Source organism: Cricetulus griseus, chromosome 5 (assembly GCF_003668045.3).
Source record: "Cricetulus griseus strain 17A/GY chromosome 5, alternate assembly CriGri-PICRH-1.0, whole genome shotgun sequence".
In the NCBI taxonomy this organism is placed as follows: domain Eukaryota; kingdom Metazoa; phylum Chordata; class Mammalia; order Rodentia; family Cricetidae; genus Cricetulus; species Cricetulus griseus.
Genome location: NC_048598.1, coordinates 50,017,374 through 50,039,436, shown reverse-complemented (window position 1 = coordinate 50,039,436; position 22,063 = coordinate 50,017,374). Strand labels below are relative to the sequence as shown.

General features: G+C 39.3%; 1 protein-coding gene across 1 annotated transcript in view; it reads right to left on the bottom strand.

The window, feature by feature from the left end:
• The window catches only part of Crb1 (crumbs cell polarity complex component 1), a 133,885-nt gene that overhangs the window by 91,260 nt on the left and 20,562 nt on the right, over positions 1-22,063 (bottom strand). The window contains exon 6 of the mRNA XM_035445827.1: positions 21,262-21,444. Within this exon, the coding sequence (XP_035301718.1) occupies positions 21,262-21,444 (183 nt within the window). The remainder of the gene's footprint in view (positions 1-21,261; positions 21,445-22,063) is intronic.

Here is a 22,063-nt window from a genome sequence, read left to right as displayed (position 1 = left end):
CTACATGTGCATTTGAAATAATACAAATTCTAAATGCGGATATTGATTCTTAAAATTATTAGGTCAACTAAATAGAAGAGTCTGGCCCAAAGACCTCGTTTGTGACTTCTTCATTGAGCTTACTTGAAACTCTTGTGACTTCCACCAGTTTAAAAGCCCAATAGCTTTGTTCATGATTATTGATCTGCTTATCTGGTATATTCCCTTTCTATTTGTATGAAAGACTTTGGATGGTTTATATGAAAAGGCATAGTCTCAGTGTAACTAGTAAGAAAAATTTAAAAACACAAGGGCAAATTGTTAGCATGAAGCCATATAGAAGGTAAATATTACAAAACACCAAAGCTCAGGAAACCTACAAACACTACAAAGTAGAACAAAAAACACTGCTTGCTCAGGTGGGGGTGTCTTACCAGCTAGAAGTGGACAAAGGACTTTTTATTTTCAAATTTGAACTCTAGAATTTCTAAAAGAAATATTTGCATAATAGATTTTTTAGCAATTTAATAGAGCATGGTAAATGAAAAATTCTATTGGAAAAGTAGAAAAATTCTATATCCATATGTGTGGAGATCTTACTATATCTAATATATCTAATATATAATATATATATAATATATATATATATATATATATATAACCAAGTCCTGAAAATGTCTTTTCAGGAGGCAGGAAGTAGAGAGGGTACTGCGTCTGGGTGCTTCTTGTTTGATGTTTTTTTTTTTCCCTGTAAGATCAAAATGAGATGAAGCTTGAAAGACCTGGCAAAAACATTTGTTAGTATACATCTAGATTACCTGTCCCCTAGGACACCAATACCTACTATTGCTTCATATGGAAATCCTATAGCTGTTATTGCCATGTTAGGCATTGACTGGAGGCAGATCCATTAACTTTGGAACCATTCAAATTTGGAACAGAACTCTACATTTCCATATCAAAAAATAAATGACTAACATCTTAGCCTTCCCATATTTAAGGGTAGCTGCCAAGTGTGTTATTCTGCTAGAGAAATACCACTCTTCCTTTGAGTGACTGGAGTAGGCCTACATACTGAGTGACCCATACAGTTTGAAGAGCTGTAAACTATACTCTGATTAACGTCCTTGTGAACATACTTCTTGGTTTTATCCAAAGAATGTAAGTTCCCAAGGGCAATAATTATTGTCTGTAAATCATTTTTAGGCCGTGAACAGTGACCAGTAAAAACTCTTCTTCTCATAGCTATTTGCTGAGCTCATGTCCAGACATTTTGATTTTTTTTAATGACAATTATCATATGGACTATTTTCCATTTTACAGTTTCTGCTGGACATAATTGATAAACATGTTCATTTATTATTATTAAAGACAGGCTAAAGATGTTTCTCTGTCTGAAATATGTCTTGCCACTTTTGAGTAATCATTGTAGTTTCTCTTCTAGGATTTAGTTTCTTATTCCATTAAGAACATAATTACTAAATAACTCAGCAAATTAAATGAATAAGTATTGTTGAACATATTAAGATTTTTTTCTAATAAATTAATTCATCCATTAATCTTCACTTATGGATCGCAAATTGTACTGGTTACCAAGTCTGTTCCATGCTGCTATATGGTATTGAAGGTACAGTCATGAACCCCTGGTGCCTTCCCTCAAGGGGCTCACGTAATCATGGTGATTACTGTGGACTTTCTCTACACCACGTGCAGTTCTAGGTGTCTGGATATATTTACTAATTTACTCTGCTGGCAGACACCTATAGCTTACTCCTATATGCCCTTGGCTTTGCTTTAGTATGCCCAGTACAATGCTAGGCACACTAAAACTGAGACAGTAAACCAAACCTCTTATGGCCGGAGGAGGGAAGAGCAGTTGGGAAGCATCAAATACATCTGTAGAGGAGTCCTCCCCAAAGCCCATAAATTATTTGGCTTCTTCACATTAAAGAGAATGTTTTTAAGGAGTTCAATTATCTCACTGTTGGTATGTATGGACTTTGTCTATCAGTGTGTAAATTTCTAAAGTTAGCTGAGTGAGTGGCTGTGGATAGTTTTTGTGCTTAAGAAAGAGTATTCCTTATTACCACTGCAATGAGTTATGTTGTCACCTGAAAAATCAAAGTCTATCTACATCCTTTTACATCTTTACTCATTTTTCTGTAGGTCTTGGTTTGACCAAATGAAACAGTACATTGCACAGAGTTTACTTTAAAAGACAAGAGTAATAAACCTTATGAAGGAAATACTTTTAGTTGTACACACATAGAATTCTGCCTGAATTTCCCATGGAGGTGAGACTTTCTAAGCTATCACTGGGGGGACCTAAAGACAATACCATGTAGTTGAAAGCAGAACAACATACTTGACATTTATGTCAATGTGTTTATTATGACCTAAACAACCCTATAAAATGCAGATCAAAGAGTGTCGATGAAGACAGAGTGACTTAAGTATATAAAGTGACAATTTAGTCTCTTCTGACTTCTGTATTAAATCAAAAAAGAGTTAGTTCTCTTGTTTCTCCAGCATACAATTCCAGGACAGGTAAATGACAGAAGATGAGAATACACTGGAAGGAGCCACTTACCTATTGGAAATTAGCTTTTGATTGTGTCAGAGAGGCACTCCTTACATGAACATGCATTCACAAAGCTGATATTAACTAAGACTGATGATTCAAAGATCATATCTGCCGATTTGTTTAGTAATTTTGTTCTTACTGAAGTGCGAAGGTAGATCCCAGATCTCAGAAAAAATACTGAGGTGATTATTCTTTGATAAGACATTTTTTTTCAAGGCAGCATCTTTGTGTTTCCTTTCTTACATATTAAATGAATCGTTCATCAGGTAAATCCAGCAAAAAGTGTAAAATGGAATGTTCCAGGGAGATATTGAGGTCACAAATAAGAAGCAGTCCTTGCCACACCGGGAGGAGCTGAGAAATTGCCGCCTTTCCCACTGCTTTTAGGAACAGGCTTTGTGTGTTAAAGGATTCCCAGCAACAAGGAGAGTTCAGGAGGAAAGAATGGATGTGCTAGACACACACTTGTGCTGGCTCAGGGGCCCTCATCGGCCCCGCTGGGCTGCTTTGTGTAGCTTGATATGGTGATGTGTTCAAACAGGCTGCATCAAAGCATGCCAGAGCCAACAGTGAGAATTCAAAAGCAAAAAGGCTTCAGAGGACCAGCAGAGAGCATCTTGGTGCAAAGCTACCTGGTGTTTTAATTTCTTGTAACATTTTACTTTGGGGTGGGGGCTTTGGGGAATTTAACTATGATTGAAGTTAAGTGCTAAGCACATACTTCTATAATTTCCCCTAAGGAATGTACTATGAGAAATGCTTGTGAAATTGATTATAGTGTTTGCATTTTCTTACTATATGTCTAAGACATTCAAGTCTCTTTACTGGGACAAATCTCTAAGCTTCTTGCTTCTGTGGGGGAATGAGAGTGGGGCGGGGCAGGGGGATGCCATTAGCTGCTAGATAAATCTAGCTGTTAAGTGGATAGCCACAGCTGGATGGCTGCTCCAAGAGATGTTATGAAAGTAGGTTAGGATAAGAAATATAGGGCCTTATTAAAGTTTCAAGGATGATCGAGACAGGCAAGATTTAATGAATGGTGTTGGAGTTTGGCCAGGTCAATGGTGTTAAAACTCACTCACAGAAATAGATAAATGGAAGGTCCTGGCCACTGTTCAAACTCCCACCCCAATGCTCAGAAAACAATTCCCTTCAAAAACTTTTGATGCTATTCCAGAATATTTGTTTCATAGGTGACTCAAAGTGAATGTTGACCTCAATTTAATCACCCTAGGCCCTGTGAAACCTAGTTGTTAAGTAGAAAATTGGGCCCCTTTACTTGCCACTTTTTCTAGTTACTAAATCATTGAAGTAATTAAGACATCTAAATCACAAAATGAGATTGTTGTATATGAAAAAATGAAGCGATGATTCCATGCAAAAGTACATGCAGGTGAGGGAATAGTTCTGAGGTTGAGCTTGGCATTCATAGTTACAGAATCGTGTTCTAGTCACCAGCATGGCAGATCTTTTTGTTACATCATGCTTTCACACAGAGGAAAGACACAAATAACTCTACTCATTGCTACACCTTACTAAGTAAGAGTGAAGTGCAGGCTTAGATTTACATTTCCAACTCATCAAACTTAGCTCTAACTTTTCATTCTAGACTTGATAAAGATAACATACATAGAAACAAACAGCAGAGAACAGAATTTCATTATGTGTATAGTTGCCTTGATGCAACCCCCAGGACCCTGCATTAGTCAGCTTTCCTCTTGATGTAACAAATACCTTATGTGACCAATGTACAAAGAGGAGAGTTCTTCCTTCTCTCTTCCAATGCTCCAGCCCTTGATTGCCTGGCCCACTGTGCTGGCTGGTCCTGTGATGACAAACATATCACTTCCTTTATGGTGAGGAAGAAAAAATGGGTACGAAGTGTCTATTGTATCCCTCCAAATGACTGGAAGATCTCCTCATACCTGCCCCCTCCCCTCAGGGTTTCTACTAGGGTTTCCACCAAGTCTCCAGCACACATAAGGCACATTGGAGGGCTCCATATCTCCCTGTGTCACTGTGGCAGGAATTTGCCATCATTAGAAAACTGTTGAATCACTGGTAATATTAAGCTTTTATTGTAAACATTGATTTTAACATTTATTTTTCCTGTAGGCTAAGATATCGGGGGACAAGTCAGGTTGACTCCTTAATTGCCAACAGTTGGGCCTTTCCTTTGTGCCCTGGCTTGCCTTGAGCAAAAGACAAAGCCAAATAGCCAAACTGACTGCTCGCTTGTCAGCATGCTAACTTGCAAACCCCACAGACACCTTAGGAGCTATCCTATGACCATAGCTCCTTGCTGTTGAAGCACACTCTTCATTGTAGAAGGCTCCATCCCAACCATACCTATCCCTAACTATTAAAGGAGATTGCATGAACTATATATTTATTTTGTTATGCTGTGCCTTGGTGAACAGTAGAAGGCCTTGAAACCATTTTCACTCATACCAGATGGGAACATTTCCCCAGGGTACAGCAGGCAGCTTTTATTTGCATGAAGGTCCACCAAGATTGGTACAAACAACCTTGCCACACTCTAAGTCACTGAGTCAAATTTCATAAAAGTTGTTAAATAATTTGGCTTGGGATATAAATAGAATGTCCTTCACCCTCTGAGGAGTGACTTGGAGTGTGACATGTATAGATATTTCTGTATTCTGTTCCAAGTTACACACAAAAATATTTCTTGGGAATAAGGAATCTCGAATGGAAAAGTTTAAGAAGTGCCAAGCTTTCCCAAGGACCACCCAGTGCAAGGTTTCATATTTCTTATTCAAAAACAAGCCAAACCTCACAGAATCCTCTCTCTCCCTCTCTCTCTTTCTCTCTTTCCTTCTTTCCTTTCTTTCCTTCTTCCTTTCTTCTTTCTTCCTTCCTTTCTTATGTAAAGATTCTTTGTTCCATTTTCTCATAGTTTTAATTCTTTCAAAATTATTGTTCAAGGGCTAGAGAGATGGCTCAGCAGTTAAGAATACTGGTTTCTCTTCCACAGGTCCCAATTTGATTCACTGCAGCTCACAACAGTGTGTAACTCCAGGTCCAGGAGACCTGACATCCTTTTCTGGCATCTACAGGCATCAGGCATTCACATGTTATACAGATATTCATTCAGGCAAAACATCATATACATAAAACTAAAACAGAATTAATCTTAAAAATTGTTCAAATTGATTTTAACCTGTTATGATCCAAACTTGATACCAGTTGCCACCTTCAAAAGAAGGTCCCATAGCAGGCTTGCCTGGATACCAGATATACAATGTGTTCACTTTATAACAAGTTCGTCAGACTGAGCCATCTCTCCAGCTGCAAGCTCAAACATATATGTGTGCGATACGGAAATAAAACAAATACAGAAGAATAAGATCAAGAAGCAAGATGAGGACTTATACTTACTTGTGTTACTGCGGTTTTATCAGTGGAAGACGAACCGCTGTTTTGAGAGGAGTAAGTGTAGATAAAAGAAAGCATATGAGCGTGCATAGCTTCAGTAGAGGGATGTGTGCCATTTATGGACAGTTTCACCAGATCCTCTTCTTTGAAGTGAGATGGCCACCAAGTGGTTAAAGTGGGGCTGAAGTGTACATGGTTGAAGCGCAGAGGCTTAACAAGCAACTTTGTTTCCAGTCCCACTTTTATTTCAAAAATAGTAAAGGTTTGGATCTCAGAATTCTTCACTTGTAGGAGTGGCCAACCAAAGACTGGTCCAGCTTGAGACTCATGCCATGAGAGGGAGCCCATCCCTGATACTGCCTGGAGCCAGAGGCTATATTGCCTAATACCTGTGATAGAACCAACCACGACTGGCAAAAAAAAAAAAAATGTCAGTGAAATGATTGATTATGATACTCTGCTATATTCATAGTCCAGAGCCTAGGATACTTATCATCAGAGAATCTTTATACTGCAAATGATAGAAACAGTCACAGAGACCCACAGCAAAACATTAGACAGAACTCAGGGAATCCTGCAGAAGAGGGAAGGGAGTGAATTTAGGAGCCAGAGGGGCAAAGGACACACCAGAAAACCTACAGAATCAACTAACCAGGGCTCACAGAGACTGAATAATCAGGGAGCCTGCAAGTGTCTGTCATAGGCCCTCTGCATGTTACAGTTGTATAGCTTGGTTTTCTTGTGGGATTCCTAACAGTAGGATCAGAGTTCATTTCTGATGCTTTTGCCTGCTTTTCGGGCCCTTTCCTCCTACTGGGTTGCCTTGTCCAGTCTTAATATGAGGGAAAGTATCTGGTCTTATTGCAACTTGAAACGCCATGATTGGTTGATATCCCTGGGAGGAGTCATGGATCCAAGGGAAAGAGAGATAGTGAGAGGTACTTGGAGGACAGGAGGGAGGGAAAACTAAGTTGGAATGTAATATATGAAAGAATAATAATAATAAAAAGTCCACCAGGTATGTTGGTGCACACCTTTAATTCTAGCACGCAGGAGACAGAGAGAGGCAGATCTCCAGGATAGCCAGGGCTGTTATACAGAGAAACCTTGCCTCAAAAAAGAAAAGAAAAGAAAGTTCAACACAAACAAGAAAGAAAAAACCAAAGGCAAAATATTCAGTTTAATTTATAGTATGTCAACAATACTACATGAAAATTCAATAATAAACATATATTGACCTAAATTGTGAGCTTAACTAAGTTAACAGCTTCTTTGTGGAGAGCATAAGTCTTTGTTTGGTTCAACTTGAAATGTCTTTGCAAATTAGGTAGGATTTGTATCACTGTGTGATGCTTGGAAAATATTGATAGTTTCACGTGTGCCCAAAAGGCCTGCCTGCACAGGACAATCCTGTTTGTCTCTTTTTCTTCTTGTTCATATACAAGGTAGATTAAACAAGGTCAAAGTGTAGAAAAACAAGCAAATAGCTTTGTTATATTTAAGAGAGTCTTATGAGTTTGTCTTGAGAAGTTAATTCAACAAAGAGAGATCTATTAACACAGCCAACAGGTAAAATGACTTTTGTCACAAGCTACAAACTAGAAATACACACTTGGCTCAAAGCTGGTGCCAGCAGGTAGCAGCAAGTGTAGAGATAAGCTATGAAGGGCCTTAATTGCACAAATGATAAAAATCATCTTCCCAGGAATAACTTTAGCACTGTAAAACAATCCATTAAAAAAATACAATCATAAAATTAAAAAAATTGGCTCAATTGTGTTTTAAAAAATTCATTTTAACTTGAGGCTTTCCATTTGAGTTTTCTCTTTGTAAATCTTTAAATTCTTGATTGGAAGAAAGTAACCTGGGAAACTTAAGGTGTTACGCACTTCTGAAAACCGAGGATCAATCAGATATAAAGAGAACACATTTTTCAAATTGTGATGTGTCAACTGGAATAGAAAGTTTAATTTATCAAAATTGACATGAGCTGTAATTGGAGCAAGAATTTCTGAGCTCCAACTAATTATATCTGGCTCAGAAGGATGAAAGACTCTTCCTAAGACATGGTAAAGTTTTAACTGTTAAGGGGGAAAACTTTCCTAACGTTATAAGCTTGGTTAATATTTGCCTCCAAGAGTTCTGAGACTTCCCAGAAGCTTCTATTGAATAGTTTAAGTGTATTCTTTGAAAATGTCCTGCATGTGTTTTGATCATGTCCACCCATAACTACCTTTCCTAGCTGCACCTAGGGCCACTCCATCTTCCTTCTAGCTTCATATTTTGTTGCTGTCAATATTAATAACCTAGAGTCTAATTAGTGTTCTCATGTGCTCATGAGGATGAGAACATCTCTTAAGTTGTGGGCAAAGTACTAGTGGCTGTATGCCCCTCTCCCTTCAGTCAAGGCCTCAAATAGTTCAGGCTGGCGTCAGACTGACCATGGAGCCAAGGATGGCCTTGGATTTCTGATCCTTTTGTCTCTGCCTTCACACACAATAAGAACTTCCTCAAATGTGATGCAAATGCTATCTGCAATATTAAACTAATAGTGTCTCTCGTCTCTGAACAAACTTCCAGAAATAGCAGCAGGCTTATTTGCTTATAAGTGAAATAAAATTCAATCTCAGATCAACAGTTCTATCAACAAAGATGACATGCTTATTGAGACGTGTCTTAAAAAAAAGCAAATAAGCACACAAAAGGCACCTTTTGGAATGGTTTTGGGGTAGACAAAATAAGATCCTCTGGACTCTAATTCAAGCTAATCCCCATTCCTGAAGATGGGGGACAGTGAGGGAAGCAAGAGACTCCTATTGTACTTCTTGTTAATCTGAATGAAACTGATGGACAGAGGGTAAGATTCAAGGGTTACTGGTTTTGTTTATTCTGCTCTCAGTGGGAGGGGCATGCTGGTAGAAACAGCAGCAATCCTTGGAGCTCCTAAAATAACAGCAATTTGATCCAGCAGACTCAGCTACCTGGAAGTTACTATTGAGTTGGTGTGATTCTGCAACCAGCGCCATCTTTGTGAGCATGGGAGAGCTGTTCCCATTATTCAATTGTCACTTGGCAGCATGGGTGGACGAGAGATTCCCCCACCCTTCAATGACTGAGGTGGAAGAACTGGCTGGAGGTCATAAGAGCATCAGGAGAGATGTCCGTGCCCCTAACCAGCTACAGCATTAGGGAAAGTGGACCCTATACCTTGCCTGGGTCACACAGTAGAGCTGGCCCTGAAGATGTAGCTGTGGAGAAGAACCAACTCTGAGGATGAGAAAGCAGGAGAAATGGCCCCGTCCCTTGCTCATTGCTAAAAGGGGTGAACTATCTAGGGTAATGCTGAAGAACTGGCCCTGGTGGCAAGAACAGGGGTGGACTGACCAATCCTGCAACAGCTCAGGCCCAGAACCAGGGTTATGTGTTGGCCCACCCCAACATCCATCCCTTCTGTGATTTGCTGGAGCATGGGGGGTATGGAGGGGGTCAGTCCTGTGGACCCAGCGCTGCAAGATTTCTACCACAGGGCAGCAACAGGGTGTCTAGGAAAAGTCCTAGGGAGGGCCCAGTATCCATGGTGTAGTAGAGACCAGGGGCCTCGAATGAGACCAATGATTCTTTGTGATGAATGCCTGCATGTAAAAATGTATTGATAAAGGGGTTTTACAGTGGGATGCATGGTGTCACACTGCAGCTTCCATGACAAGATTCTACCTTTCTTTCTCCCCTCTTTTTTCTCTTAAATTTTATTTTGTTTTATTTTGGGTGGGGGACGGAGATGGGTGAGATCAGGAAATATGATGTGGAGGAATGATTTGAAAGACACAAGGAATAAATAAAAAGAAAGTTAGAAAAATAAAGAACATTTGGTTGAATATACTTTTGCCACATGACCCAACTTACTAAAGTGGAAAATATAATGCATTACTACTTTATCTTTGGTTGGTGTATTTTAATTTTTGAAATGCCTCACATATGGTAGGCAAGCGATCTACCCTTAGGCTATATACCCACAGGCCCTGTAAATGCTTTCTCACTGACATTTGTCTTTTCTGGCTAAAAGACCTAGTACACAGAAAAGGATTGGCAAAAAGACAAAGTTCAAGAAACTAGAACACACTGAGTTCATAGCTTTGGAAGGCAAACAACTGTCCCAGCAATAGAGGATAAAACACTTTAGAACCCAGAACATTTAGAAAGGACAGTTAGATGCATTTCATTTCCCACGTTCAGCATTGCATACTGGCTAAACAATGACACTGTTTAGGTAAATCTAGTAGCAAATGAAGCTGTCAACTTAAATTTACCATAAGACTGCCATCTGCCCCCATACCTCCAAGTACTAAAGGAACAGAACATCTTATTTTAAGCTGGGTGGTCCTAAGATATGCTTCCAAGCTAGCCACCATCTACAATTGCTTCTGCATATACCTTCCTTTCAACTCTGTGCGTGTGCAAACAGTCCCCTAAAAGCTCATGTCTGTCTTAATAACAATGAATGCACATCTCCTGATGTCTGAGAGGCTTTAGGTGGATGTAGGAAAGTTGATCCTGCAACTATTCAATCACCAGTTTAACCAAACCAATTCAGCAGTGAGCTAAATCAAGCCTAACAAATTCTAATCTCGAGTAAAGTGTTCCCTTTTGTGTTGTGTGTGTGTGTGGGGGGGGGGTGGAAGCTCTCTTTGTGTTAGGGGCATCCCTGAAAATGCCACCACTGGTAGGGTAGTGCTCTACACGAAACAAGAAAGAAATCCAGCTCAACACGACTTAGCCAGTTCAAACTTCTAAAATCTGACCCTGAGTAGTTTATTTCTGACATATTTAAACACAGTACAACTTTGGAAAAAGGTTTCTCTTGGCAGTTATCACAACAAAGCTTAAGGCATGACTACATTGAAATTCTTTTGCAAAGTGCATGTCCTTTTGAAAAGTATCTGTGACCTCTTCCATAAGAATAGATTCTATTGGCTGGTTGGTGGTGGCACATGCCTTTAATTCCAGCGTTTAGTAGGCAGAGGTAGGTGGATCTCAGTAAGGCCAGCCTGGTCTACCAAGCAAGTTCCAGGACTTGTAGCCTGGGATACAAAGAGAAACCCTATCTAGAAAAACAAAACAAAAAACAAAAAAATAAAAAATAATAATAAAGTATAGATTCTAGACTGAGAAACAATGCACAGGGTAAATAAAGGTCTAGGGAGGAAGGGTCTGGGGTAAGCATAATAGCGGACTCTTTTGCAAAGTACAGGAGATCTTTTTCATAAGAATGGGTTCTACTCTCTGAGAAACAATGCTCAGGAGTCTGAGATAAACATAATAGCATGAGTGATTCTGGTGAAGCCTGGCCAAGCAGATAGCAAAGGCCACCAGGTTATTAAATAAACCCCTTCCATTGAAGACCAAAGCTATGTGTTTAACATTTCTGGCTTCCCTAGTGCTGTGAGTATGAGGATTTCATGCCATTTTACAGTAGCAACTCTACTTTGCAGGCTAGTGTTTGGTTGGACCTTTAGTTTGCTCCTGCATGGTCTGAGAAGCTCTCTCTCTCTCTCTCTCTCTCTCTCTCTCTCTCTCTCTTTCCAGACCCTGCCCTCTCAGAGCATCTCCCACAAAGAAGAGACACCAAAAAGCCCAGTTCCACAGTATTGGTGACTGTGGCAATTCTTCCCCTGAAGTTGCTGGCAACCCAAATCTCCATCTAAAGCATTCAGTTTTTGACCATACTTGGGCACAAATCCAGCTTGAGGCAGGCATGTCATCACCCCTTCTCTACAGGCCACAGTTCCTGCTTTAGTTCAGGCCCGTGACTTCTTCAAACTCAATCTTTGGGACTTGAGAACTCACCTGGGGATTGCTTTGCTTAAGTACACTTATTCTTTTACTTTTCAATTTGGCTTCATCTGGCTTACTGCATTGTCCAAGAAACCTATTATCGGGCTACGGAAAGCCTATTAGTTGGCTTTCCGTAGCCCGATAATAGGTTTCTCACATATTGCCTCTGAAAGTACTGGTACTGTCTTTATTCTGTGGATCCAATAGGCAACTCTGGCTTTTGACTACATTCTAGTTGTCTGAAATAAGACCTACTAGTGTGTTTAGGGTGATTTTAATTTTCTGAGTTGAGGATCCTATGGAGTAAAGTTGAAATCAGCACTATAAGTTAACCAAATTTTGCTGCTTATAGTTATCTGCTAACATATTTAAATAATAGCATTAGTCTAATTGAATAGACCTTTGCCAGTCAGATTAAAAGTAGGGTATTACAATGGAGTGTCATTGTTATAGGATGTGGTGGGGGAAAGGGATACATTGCTAGAAGAGGCGATCATCAGCATGGGCCTTGCTGGAAATTCCAAAATGCTATTTCTGACTACTGTTGACCTTGGCAGTCTACTGGCGGTGGTTTTGTAACAAACAACTCTGAGGGGTTATTTGTGTTTCTGTGTGAATCAAAAAGTAAGTTGCCTAGCCGAAACCAAACTCCTCAACTCCTTGGTTGTGACACAGATTTGTCAAGTGCATACAGTGTCAGTTCTGTGGAAATCAAGTACAGAAGTAATTGACATAAATGTGGTGCATGCTATGGGTTGACTAGGAAATGTCTCCCAGGATCACAAATTTAAACAAAAAGTCCCCCAGTTCATGGCACTATTTTGGAAGGCTTTAGAAGGTAGAATCTAACTTGGAGTAGAGGCTCTCTGGTACATAGGCCCTGAGGACTTTATAGCCAACCTGATTTCCAGGGGAGTTCTCTATGTTGTCAAGTCTGGGTATGCAGCAAATCATGCTGCCTGCTCCAGGTGTCACAAAGAGAGGCAGCAGCCACCATGTCTGCTCTGACATGATGGTCCATATGCATGAAATGTAAAATAAAATAAGTCTCTCTTCCCATAAGTTGATTTCATCAGGTAAAGTGCCACAGCAAGGAGAAGAGTAATTAACACAGTGCTTACATTCTGGGATACGCCTGATTTTTCTGATTCAAGTCTTACTTGCTTTGCCAGCATTCACAGAGCAGTAACAGGATGACTTACGAGTGTGTAAAGAGAGCAAAGTAAGTGATTAATGGATTTTTTGGCAGGAAACCAAGGGGGTTGATTTTCTTCTGTCAGATTAGAAACAATAATCAAGCCAGGCTAGGGTTTAAATGTGGTGGTTCACAGCTTTAATCACAATATGCAGGAGGCAGAGGCAGGTGGAATTCTGTGAGTTCAAGAACTACACAGAGAAACACTGTCTTGAAAAACAAAGAAAAAGAAAGAAGAAACAAATCAGGTGATGGTGGCACATCCCTTTAATCCCAGCAGTCGGGAGGCAGAGGCAGGCGGATCTCTGTGAGTTCGTGACAAAAGTCCCTTGGTGGTTTGGGGTTTATACATTTAAAGTGACACTTGGTTCAGTTTATGCCCTGAGAATTTTTCTCCAGTCACATTCAAATTGCTTATAGGTGTAGAGAAGTTGAAAGAATAAGATTAACCAGAATTGTCCTGCTAGGTAAACACATTAGAGAGACAAATCTAAGCCAGCTGGCCATAGACACAAAGAAATTGTTACAAAGTTGGACACAAGTCTTCCTCCTTTGCTTTGTTCATGTCCTGGTCCTGAGAACAGTTTTAAGGAGTGCTGTAGCTATGACATGTTGCTTGACCAAGGACCAACACAATAAGGCCAATCAGTCATGACCCAAAATCACTCAAACTGGAAGCTAAAATACCCCTTTTCTATAACAAGTTGATTATTTGAATTAATTTTAGTATTTCTTTTTCTTCCTTTCTTCTTTCCACCCCTCCCTCCCTCCCTCCCTCCCTCCACCCTCCTTTCTTTCTTTCTTTCTTTCTTTCTTTCTTTCTTTCTTTCTTTCTTTCTTCTTCATCACAAATAGTATTCCTATTAAAGCTAACTAGCACAAGGTTTAACAAAACATGCTTTAGGAAGGAGATATCCAATGACTCAGTAAGAGAACTGGTTATCCCAAGGTTTTGTAATCTTATCCTTGAACTGAGACCTGATGACTGCATAGATTGTAGTATGGAGAGGACTCAACATAAAGTGGGTGCTTCTAAGATGTGTCCTGTTTTTAATGTCAGAAAAAAAGATTCTGGTAGCAAACAGTTGCTGCAGAACAGCTCTTTAGAACTGAAGTTAAACAGGAACCGCTAACACTGTTTCTATAAATAACTAACATGCTTAAAGACAACTTTAAGAAATGTCAAGACAGGTCCTGAACAGCAAACTTAGTTAATGAGGGCTTGTAGTACGATCTACTGAAAGCATCACTCCTTGGACCTGTCTGGGAAAAGTTTCTTTAACTTTCCCCTCTAACAAGCACCTTGCTGTAGTTTGAAAGTACCACCTTTCTTCAGGCTCTTTAAATTGTGGGTGACCACATCTGTCACACAAAACCAAAACCATTGTATAAAATATCCACAGTTCAGCTTTTCAGCCTTGAAGGCAGTACCTGTGGTGTGATGATGTGGATGGCTGAGACTTCAGTTATGAACTTCCAGCAGAAGGCTTTTTCATGGTTGTATTCTTTTGTTTTAGAAAAATCAGTATTTTTTTCTGGTTTGTTGGTCAACACATGGATTTCAGAGTTGACATCTGCATGCTGATTATTTGCTCACAAGCTTTCCCCTGTTTAGAGTGGCTTCAAGTTGACATTAGAATTCTCACCTGATTACGTGGCCAAGGTGCTCAACAACATGCTTATAGACTCGGTCATCTGATCTCACCAATATATCTTCCCCACAATGCATTTAGTTTTCTAAATCATGACCACTGAATTCCTCTCTCCCCTTGATTTCTTATTTTTAGAGATGGCAGTAATCATTCAATAATTTTGCTTTTCAAAATTAATCTGTGTACAAAGAGTTGGTACACCCATCCTAATTTTAGCAGAAAACATAGAAAGATAAAAGTTTCACAAGAAGAAATGTACTTGTACACACTGCCAGGAGTTTTGATTATAGAGTTAATTTGCATGCTATAGGTCAAAGCAAATGAAGTGTGTAGAGTTAGTGAAACATTTTATTAAGTAAATAAGGGTAGTGAAACAAAGTTAGGTCTCCAATTCTCACATAAATAACATCACCTGATTGTAGTGAACTCAGGATATAACACAGCTAGATCAAGGTAGCCAATCACTTGCCTAGTTCCAAACTTTATCCATCCCTGTGACTTTCTGTACAGTTAGAATGCCCATGGTGAAGCCATGGAGTGTCACTTAGAGTTGTACACTTTTACTATCAATTACATATTTATTCACTTATCCTACATACAAGCATACACAAGTATAAAATGCATACACACACAAAAGAAAGCTAAAGAAAAGATTATACTTTGATACTTTTGATTATACTTTTGCCTCCAATGTTTGATATTTAGAGTTAGGGCTTTTGTACATGTATAAGATATCTGCTCAACAGGACCAGTTGTGGTGGCTCACACTTTAATCCCAGCAGTTGGGAGGCAGCAGCAGGCAGATAGATCTCTGTGAGTTTAAGACCTATCTTATCTACACAGTTGCATAGTAAATTTTAGTCCAGCCAAGGATGTGTGGTGAAGCCCTAGCTAAAAAAAAACTACATAAGTTATTTAGAACTTATATTCTCAAGTGTGAATTTTAAGAAAAAGGAAATATCTCTAAGAACATTGAGCCTAAGATGCTGTTAACAGATGAACAAGTTCTATTGGATATATGATTTTACTAGGAGAGAATGACTATGTCACAAGCCTCATTACTTCATGGCTATGTGAAGCTCTTGATGAAGTTTGCTACTATATGGCTGTTTTAGTTGAACTTAGGTAGAAGAACAGGGATTGATTTTCACTTTGGCACAGGATTTAATTTTTAATGAAAAACGAATACATTTTTAGCAGCAGTGTGCTTAAAGCAGCTGAACCTGAGTACCAGTGCTCCGTGTGCAGCCACTGCCAGGTGGCTCTCATCAGGTGCTTTGTAAAGAGCTTGCTTAGAGGTTCGAAGCCAGGATGTTCAGGATCCCCTGCTGCCCACCTCAATTCTTTCTACACAGAGAGCAGATGGGTGAAGCAGCCTCAGAAGCGACAATGAATCTTTCCAGAGATGTCAGTGCCATTCCTCTTTGTTGGAATAGATTCTAATTGGAGTTGGTGAGACAGAGTTACAGTTGAAACTGGGATTTCATTATGAAACAGCTTGGAAACTTATTAAAGCTATTCATATAACCATATTTTGAGGAACCAAAATGAATCATCAGCACTTAAATATGTAAGTCAAGTGTTTCAAATTCACATTGGAGAGGTTAGTTCAAGAACAAATCACAGATCATCAAAACCTTTTTCAACTTTCATAAACAATATGGGAACTTACATAAAATGCTAATTTATTGAGCCATTTGAGTTCTTATAATTTCCATTAAATTCTGTCTGGCATTGTGAACACAAATATATTTTCTCTACTACTTGTCTGATTGTCATTTTTCTACCTCAACAACTGGTGAAATGCCCTCTCCTCTATCAGATCCCTCAGCCTAGAAGACCTCAGCAAAAGGGACTCTGCCAGTTTCATGTTCTTTGTCTTTCAGTGGTAAGGAGAAGCCTATCACAATATTTACCTAGCCACAGAAGCCTCTTTATCACCATGGATCTTTAACTCCAGTCCAACCAATGAAGAAAGACCTTGTAACCATTCAGGGTCCATCATGTGCCAGGCCAGTGCTACAGCAAATAACCCTTTCTATGGGCTCCTGGATACAGAATGTTTTTGGTACAGTAGAGAAATCTTACTAGAGGATGGGTATCCTTTTTACTATTTCAGGAACCCTGAGGACCCCACCCACACCCCATCAAGAGATGTGCTCCACATTATAGTGAAGCTCATCACAACACTTGTTTAGGAACAGACAGAAATAATGAACACCAAATACCCTCGAGAAAGCCATATAGACGCCTACTGTTTTGTCACACACACACACACACACACACACACACACACACACACACACACACACACCATTCTAATCCTACCAATGAAGAAAAAGTAGCCATTCAAGGACCGCCAGAAGAGACCAATGGGAGCCTACTGTTTTGTCTCACACACACACACACACACACACACACACACCATTCTAATCCTACCAATGAAGAAAAAGTAGCCATTCAAGGACCGCCGGAAGAGACCAATGGGAGCTCAACAGTATAGATAAACAAGAACATCACTGACTATTAGAAAAATGGCACAAGTTGAAATTGAATAGTTATAAAAGACAGTGGAAGAAATAATTCTTTGGATAGATGAATAAAAGAAATGAAAAGGAGCCGGGTGTTGGTGGCACACGCCTTTAATCCCAGCACTTGGGAGGCAGAGGCAGGCGGATCTCTGAGTTCGAGGCCAGCTTGGTCTCCAGAGTGAGTGCCAGGATAGGCTCCAAAGCTATACAGAGAAACCCTGTCTTGAAAAACAAAAACAAAAACAAAACAAAAAAATAAATGAAAAGGGGAATTATTTTGTTGTTTAGCACAAACAACAGAATTTTGCCTGTCTGAACAATGGCTCATTGGGATGTTTGGGGGAAATCGTAGAGAATGGGGCCTAAGTGAAGCTAAGTTTGGTCATTGGGGGCACTGCCTTGTACAGAATTCTATGATCATATCTTCTCCTATTCCCTTTCTTTTAATTCTTTGCTACCATAAAGTGAGGCAGCCTCTTCTGGTACACATTACCCACCATATTGTCTTCCCTCATTACAGTACCAAAGACAATGGCATCAAGTGAGCATAGACTGAAAGCATGAACCAAAGTAATCTTATAGAATTGACTAATCACGGCTGGTTGCCATAGCAACAAAAAAACTTGTTGGCATACTGAGTATATCAAAGGTAGGATAAACTCAAATGCTAAAACATGAAAGTGCATCATAAATTAACTTCTGAAAACCAAAGAAAAAAGGAAAAATAAAGCAATAGTAAAGCTAAAGACAAAGAAAGAAACCACCAAGGAAAGATGTATTACTTACAGAAAACACCACTTTCAATGGAAGAGCATGTCTCATTAGAAACTATAGAGTACAATGAAGAGCCTTGACAATAGCCTATATTTGGGGGAGGGTTTTTGAGACAACACTCACTAACAAATGGGGAAGTATCCCATATTTGGCACTAGGTTTTTATTTGGCTTCTGGGAGGAACATTAATCCTCTATGCATAGTAGTTCCATTTAAATTTTATATATGTATATTTTTTCAGGAAGCTTATATAATTGTGGGTTTCTATATGTATTTTCTAGCATCCTTAATGTTAGAAGATACCACACTCTTTGGTCACAAGACATATAGAATAAAGCAGGTATTGATATGGAAACTTCCACCTTTGGATAGCTTTCATAGTTCAGGAAGGTACTATGCAGGTTGGTGGGGGAGAATAGCCATCAGCAATCTTACCCTGTTGCAAACTCTGCAAGTTATATTGAACCGTCTGGCAAGATAAGGCAATGGGTACAATAGTGACATACGTGTCATAAAGGTAACCAACTACTTTCTGATTGGATTTGAGACCTATTCACAGAAGAAAAACCATGTCTGGCATAGAAAATCTGGCCAATAAACAAAAAATCTTTAAAAACAAAAATGAACAAAATTGATTAATACATAAAAAGATGAACAAAAAACCCAGAGGGTGCAAAATATTGAAAGTAGGAATAAAATGGAAATCACTACAACTTCTAAAGTCATTTTTAAAAAACAAGGCAATGCTATTAGCAACATGAAGTTAAATTTGACAAAAAATTAGCAATAACTTGGATGGATACAATCACCTAATGTGATTATTGACACATAGATAGCACTATTCAACAATGACAGAGCAAAGGTTCAGGGCACCTTCGTTTCCTGGTAAAAAAGCATTTTGAGCCCAAGTCCCAAAATGAAAGACCCATGCAGGAGTCCCTCTGCTTACATACTGACAATGAATGTGTAGAAATGGAACTTAAAATGTAATACTATTTACAATCCTTGTAAAGAAAATTAAATGCTAAATTCAACTTCATAAGGTGCAATTTAAAGTGAAATTGCCTAGAGTCTGTAGTGGAAATTAATCAAGAGATGAATGATTTAAGAAGAAAATGTGTGAAGTTGTGGTGCCATATTGCTTAAACATGTGTCAATAAGCACAGAAAGAGTATTCAACATCACTAGTCATTAAACAAATGGAAATTCAAACTGTAATGAGATATCATGAGACACTCATCAGAACAGAAAATATTTTAACAATACTCAAGAATCAAAGACTAATGCAATCTGAGGAAATGAGTCACTCACATACTGCTGATGGAAATGCAATGGACTTCTTAGGGGCAACTTGGCAAATTGTAAATGGGCCTCTCCCGGTTGTTTCTTAAAACAGTGTGTGAAACCACTATTACCAATTAAAGGGGTTAATTTAAGAAAATGAAAGAAAAGAAAAATAAATTAGCACTGAACGTGGACTTGGTATGGTAGTTGTAAAGAGTTCAAGCTTGTACTTCACCCCAGCGAGTTTGGTTATCATTTCACAGAGAACACCTGTTTGTGGAAATTGCTTTCTATGTGTTTTGACACTTAGTAGGGAATGATTCTCATTGCTTGTGTAGTGAAGTGTGGCTTATGACTGAGCTTTGACCAATAGGTAAAGGAAGAAGGGCTATTCACTAATTGACCCAAGATGACATCAAGACCCCCACATTCCACTTTCCTTCTTCACTGGCTTACTGGCAAAAGCATAGCTTTATTATTGGATCACTTTGGGGAGAAGATTGATGATGGGAACACAATTTTGGAATTCACATACTAAAAAAAATATTAATTCAATAAACCACAGAAACTGGGGGCCTCCAGGACATTTTAATTCATATGCTCATTCTTGTTAATAATCAATGCTCACTTTCCCAGAACGTTCTACATCTTGTTCAGCCATGCAGTTTTTCTGGTAAGGCAATGCAACAATGGCTTCTTGCTTTTATCAAATCTCCTTTCTGTAACCCCAAATTCATTCTTTGGGATTATTGAAATATAGTCTCTACTTTGTTCCAAGAAGAATGCAAGATAGCTGCATAATGCGTTAATATACCAAAATCAAATAATTTTGTTTTATTGTTGTTGTTTTTCAAGACAGGGATTCTCTGCATTGCTTTGGAGCATGTCCTGGCACTCTGTAGACCAAGTTGGCCTTGAACGCACAGAGATCCACCTGCGTCTGTCTCCCGAGTGCTGGGATTAAAGGTGTATGCCACCAACGCCCAGCTCAAAAATCAAATAATTTTGAAAGGAAATAAAAGTATAAAATGGAAATGGGATAATGATATATTTTTAAGGATGAGGTAACTACATAAATATATTGCAGACAAATCTGCATGTTCATACTTCATACTGATTTCAAAAGGTCAACATGATAGGAAAATAAGACCATCACAAGACTTGTTTTCATACCCTCTGAAAAGTAAAGTAAAAGCATATACATTAGAAACCGATTGGGGAATATATCCTGATGCTGACACCAGACAAAGATTCTACAGCAACCACACAAAAGCATTATCACAAACCAAAGTCCATCATCTTCAAATATGAAATAGTAAAATCAAGGGAAACCTAGGTGTAAATGAACCTCATTGGTTTTTATTCATCATTAGCTTTCCCCAGACATCCTCAAGAGCAGCTAAAGTATTTCCGGAAGCACACATTTAATCTATGGAGAAAAAGATGGGGTAGAATATTAGATTGTGATTATCTTTCTCTTTGGTAGCTAGCAGCAGTGGGCAAGTCACTACTTATTAGCAATTTGACAGGCTGTTTCAAAAGTTCCGAGAGTTTCACAATACACAGTAGATGCCGCTTTTCAGTGGAAATAGACAGGCAAGGCACTTGGGGTTTAGAGAAGGTACTTCCAAAGGAAGAGCATCCATGGAAGTTTGATGAGTGAACTGACTTTAGCTGAAGACAGTTGAACAAGATTATTTGAAACTAGATAATTGCTCTTCATGTACATATACATAACGATAACTTGGTTAGCAAATATGAATAAACCATGAAAACACTTTCAGATCCAGTCACTTCTAGAATTAAAGAATTTGAGATGGACTAATTCTCAGTAAAATAACCCATTTTATTCATTTCCATCCCCATGAGTTCAGGTGTTACATGCCATCCGAGATATTTTCCATGCCCACAAGGGGGACCCTTTGTGCCATGGCACCAGAGTTTACGCAGCACAGGTCTTCTAATTAGCCATTTAGTTCCATCCATTCTCTGCCATTAAGCACAAGGAGTCATTTCCCATTTCATTCTCCTCACCTGTGAATCCAGGCTGACAGATACAAATGTAGCCTGAGGCTCCAAGGTAGCTGAAGGAGGAAGGCAGGCCAGCAATGTGTCCATACAGATCCTCTGAGGACAGTTCGGCACACTCACCCTCAAATTGGCAGGGGTTGCTACTGCATTCATTTATGTCTGTCTCACACAGGGCACCTGTGTATCCTGCAGGATGAAAGTTCAGAGAAACTGCTGAGCCAAAACTTGGGAAATGCCAGGCCTGTGTCTGAGAGGAGGCTGACCACTGTGCTGGTGCCAATTAGCAAGATGCCCACCCTCAAAAAGCTAGCAGGGGAAGCAGATAAAAGGATGCTACATGGAAATAGATTCTAGTCGCAGTGGAGAGGGATTCTTAATAAACTCCAGAAGATGTATGACTTTGACCAATAGTTTTAGAAAGGTGTCATTAGTGAGGCCTGAAGTAAAATGGAAATTCAAGATTACTATGATTTAAGCTGAACACTGCATGAAATGGAAAACCATTTATACCAATTTAGCAAATAACCATTTTAAAAATGAAGCTGTTTTTAAGAGAATATCTGAAAAGTCAGCAGCATCCACACAGACAACCCGGAGTCCCTGTACTGGCCACATCAACCTGACACAAGTTAGAATCATCAGAGAGAAAGGAGCAAGCCAGTAAGCAGCACGCCACCATGACCTCTGCATCAGCTCCTGCCCCTAGGTTCCTGCCCTGTCTTCCATCATTGATGGACTAGATGTGGACATGTGAGCCAAACAAACCTTTTCCTCTCCAACTTGCTTTGGTCATGGTTTTTCATCC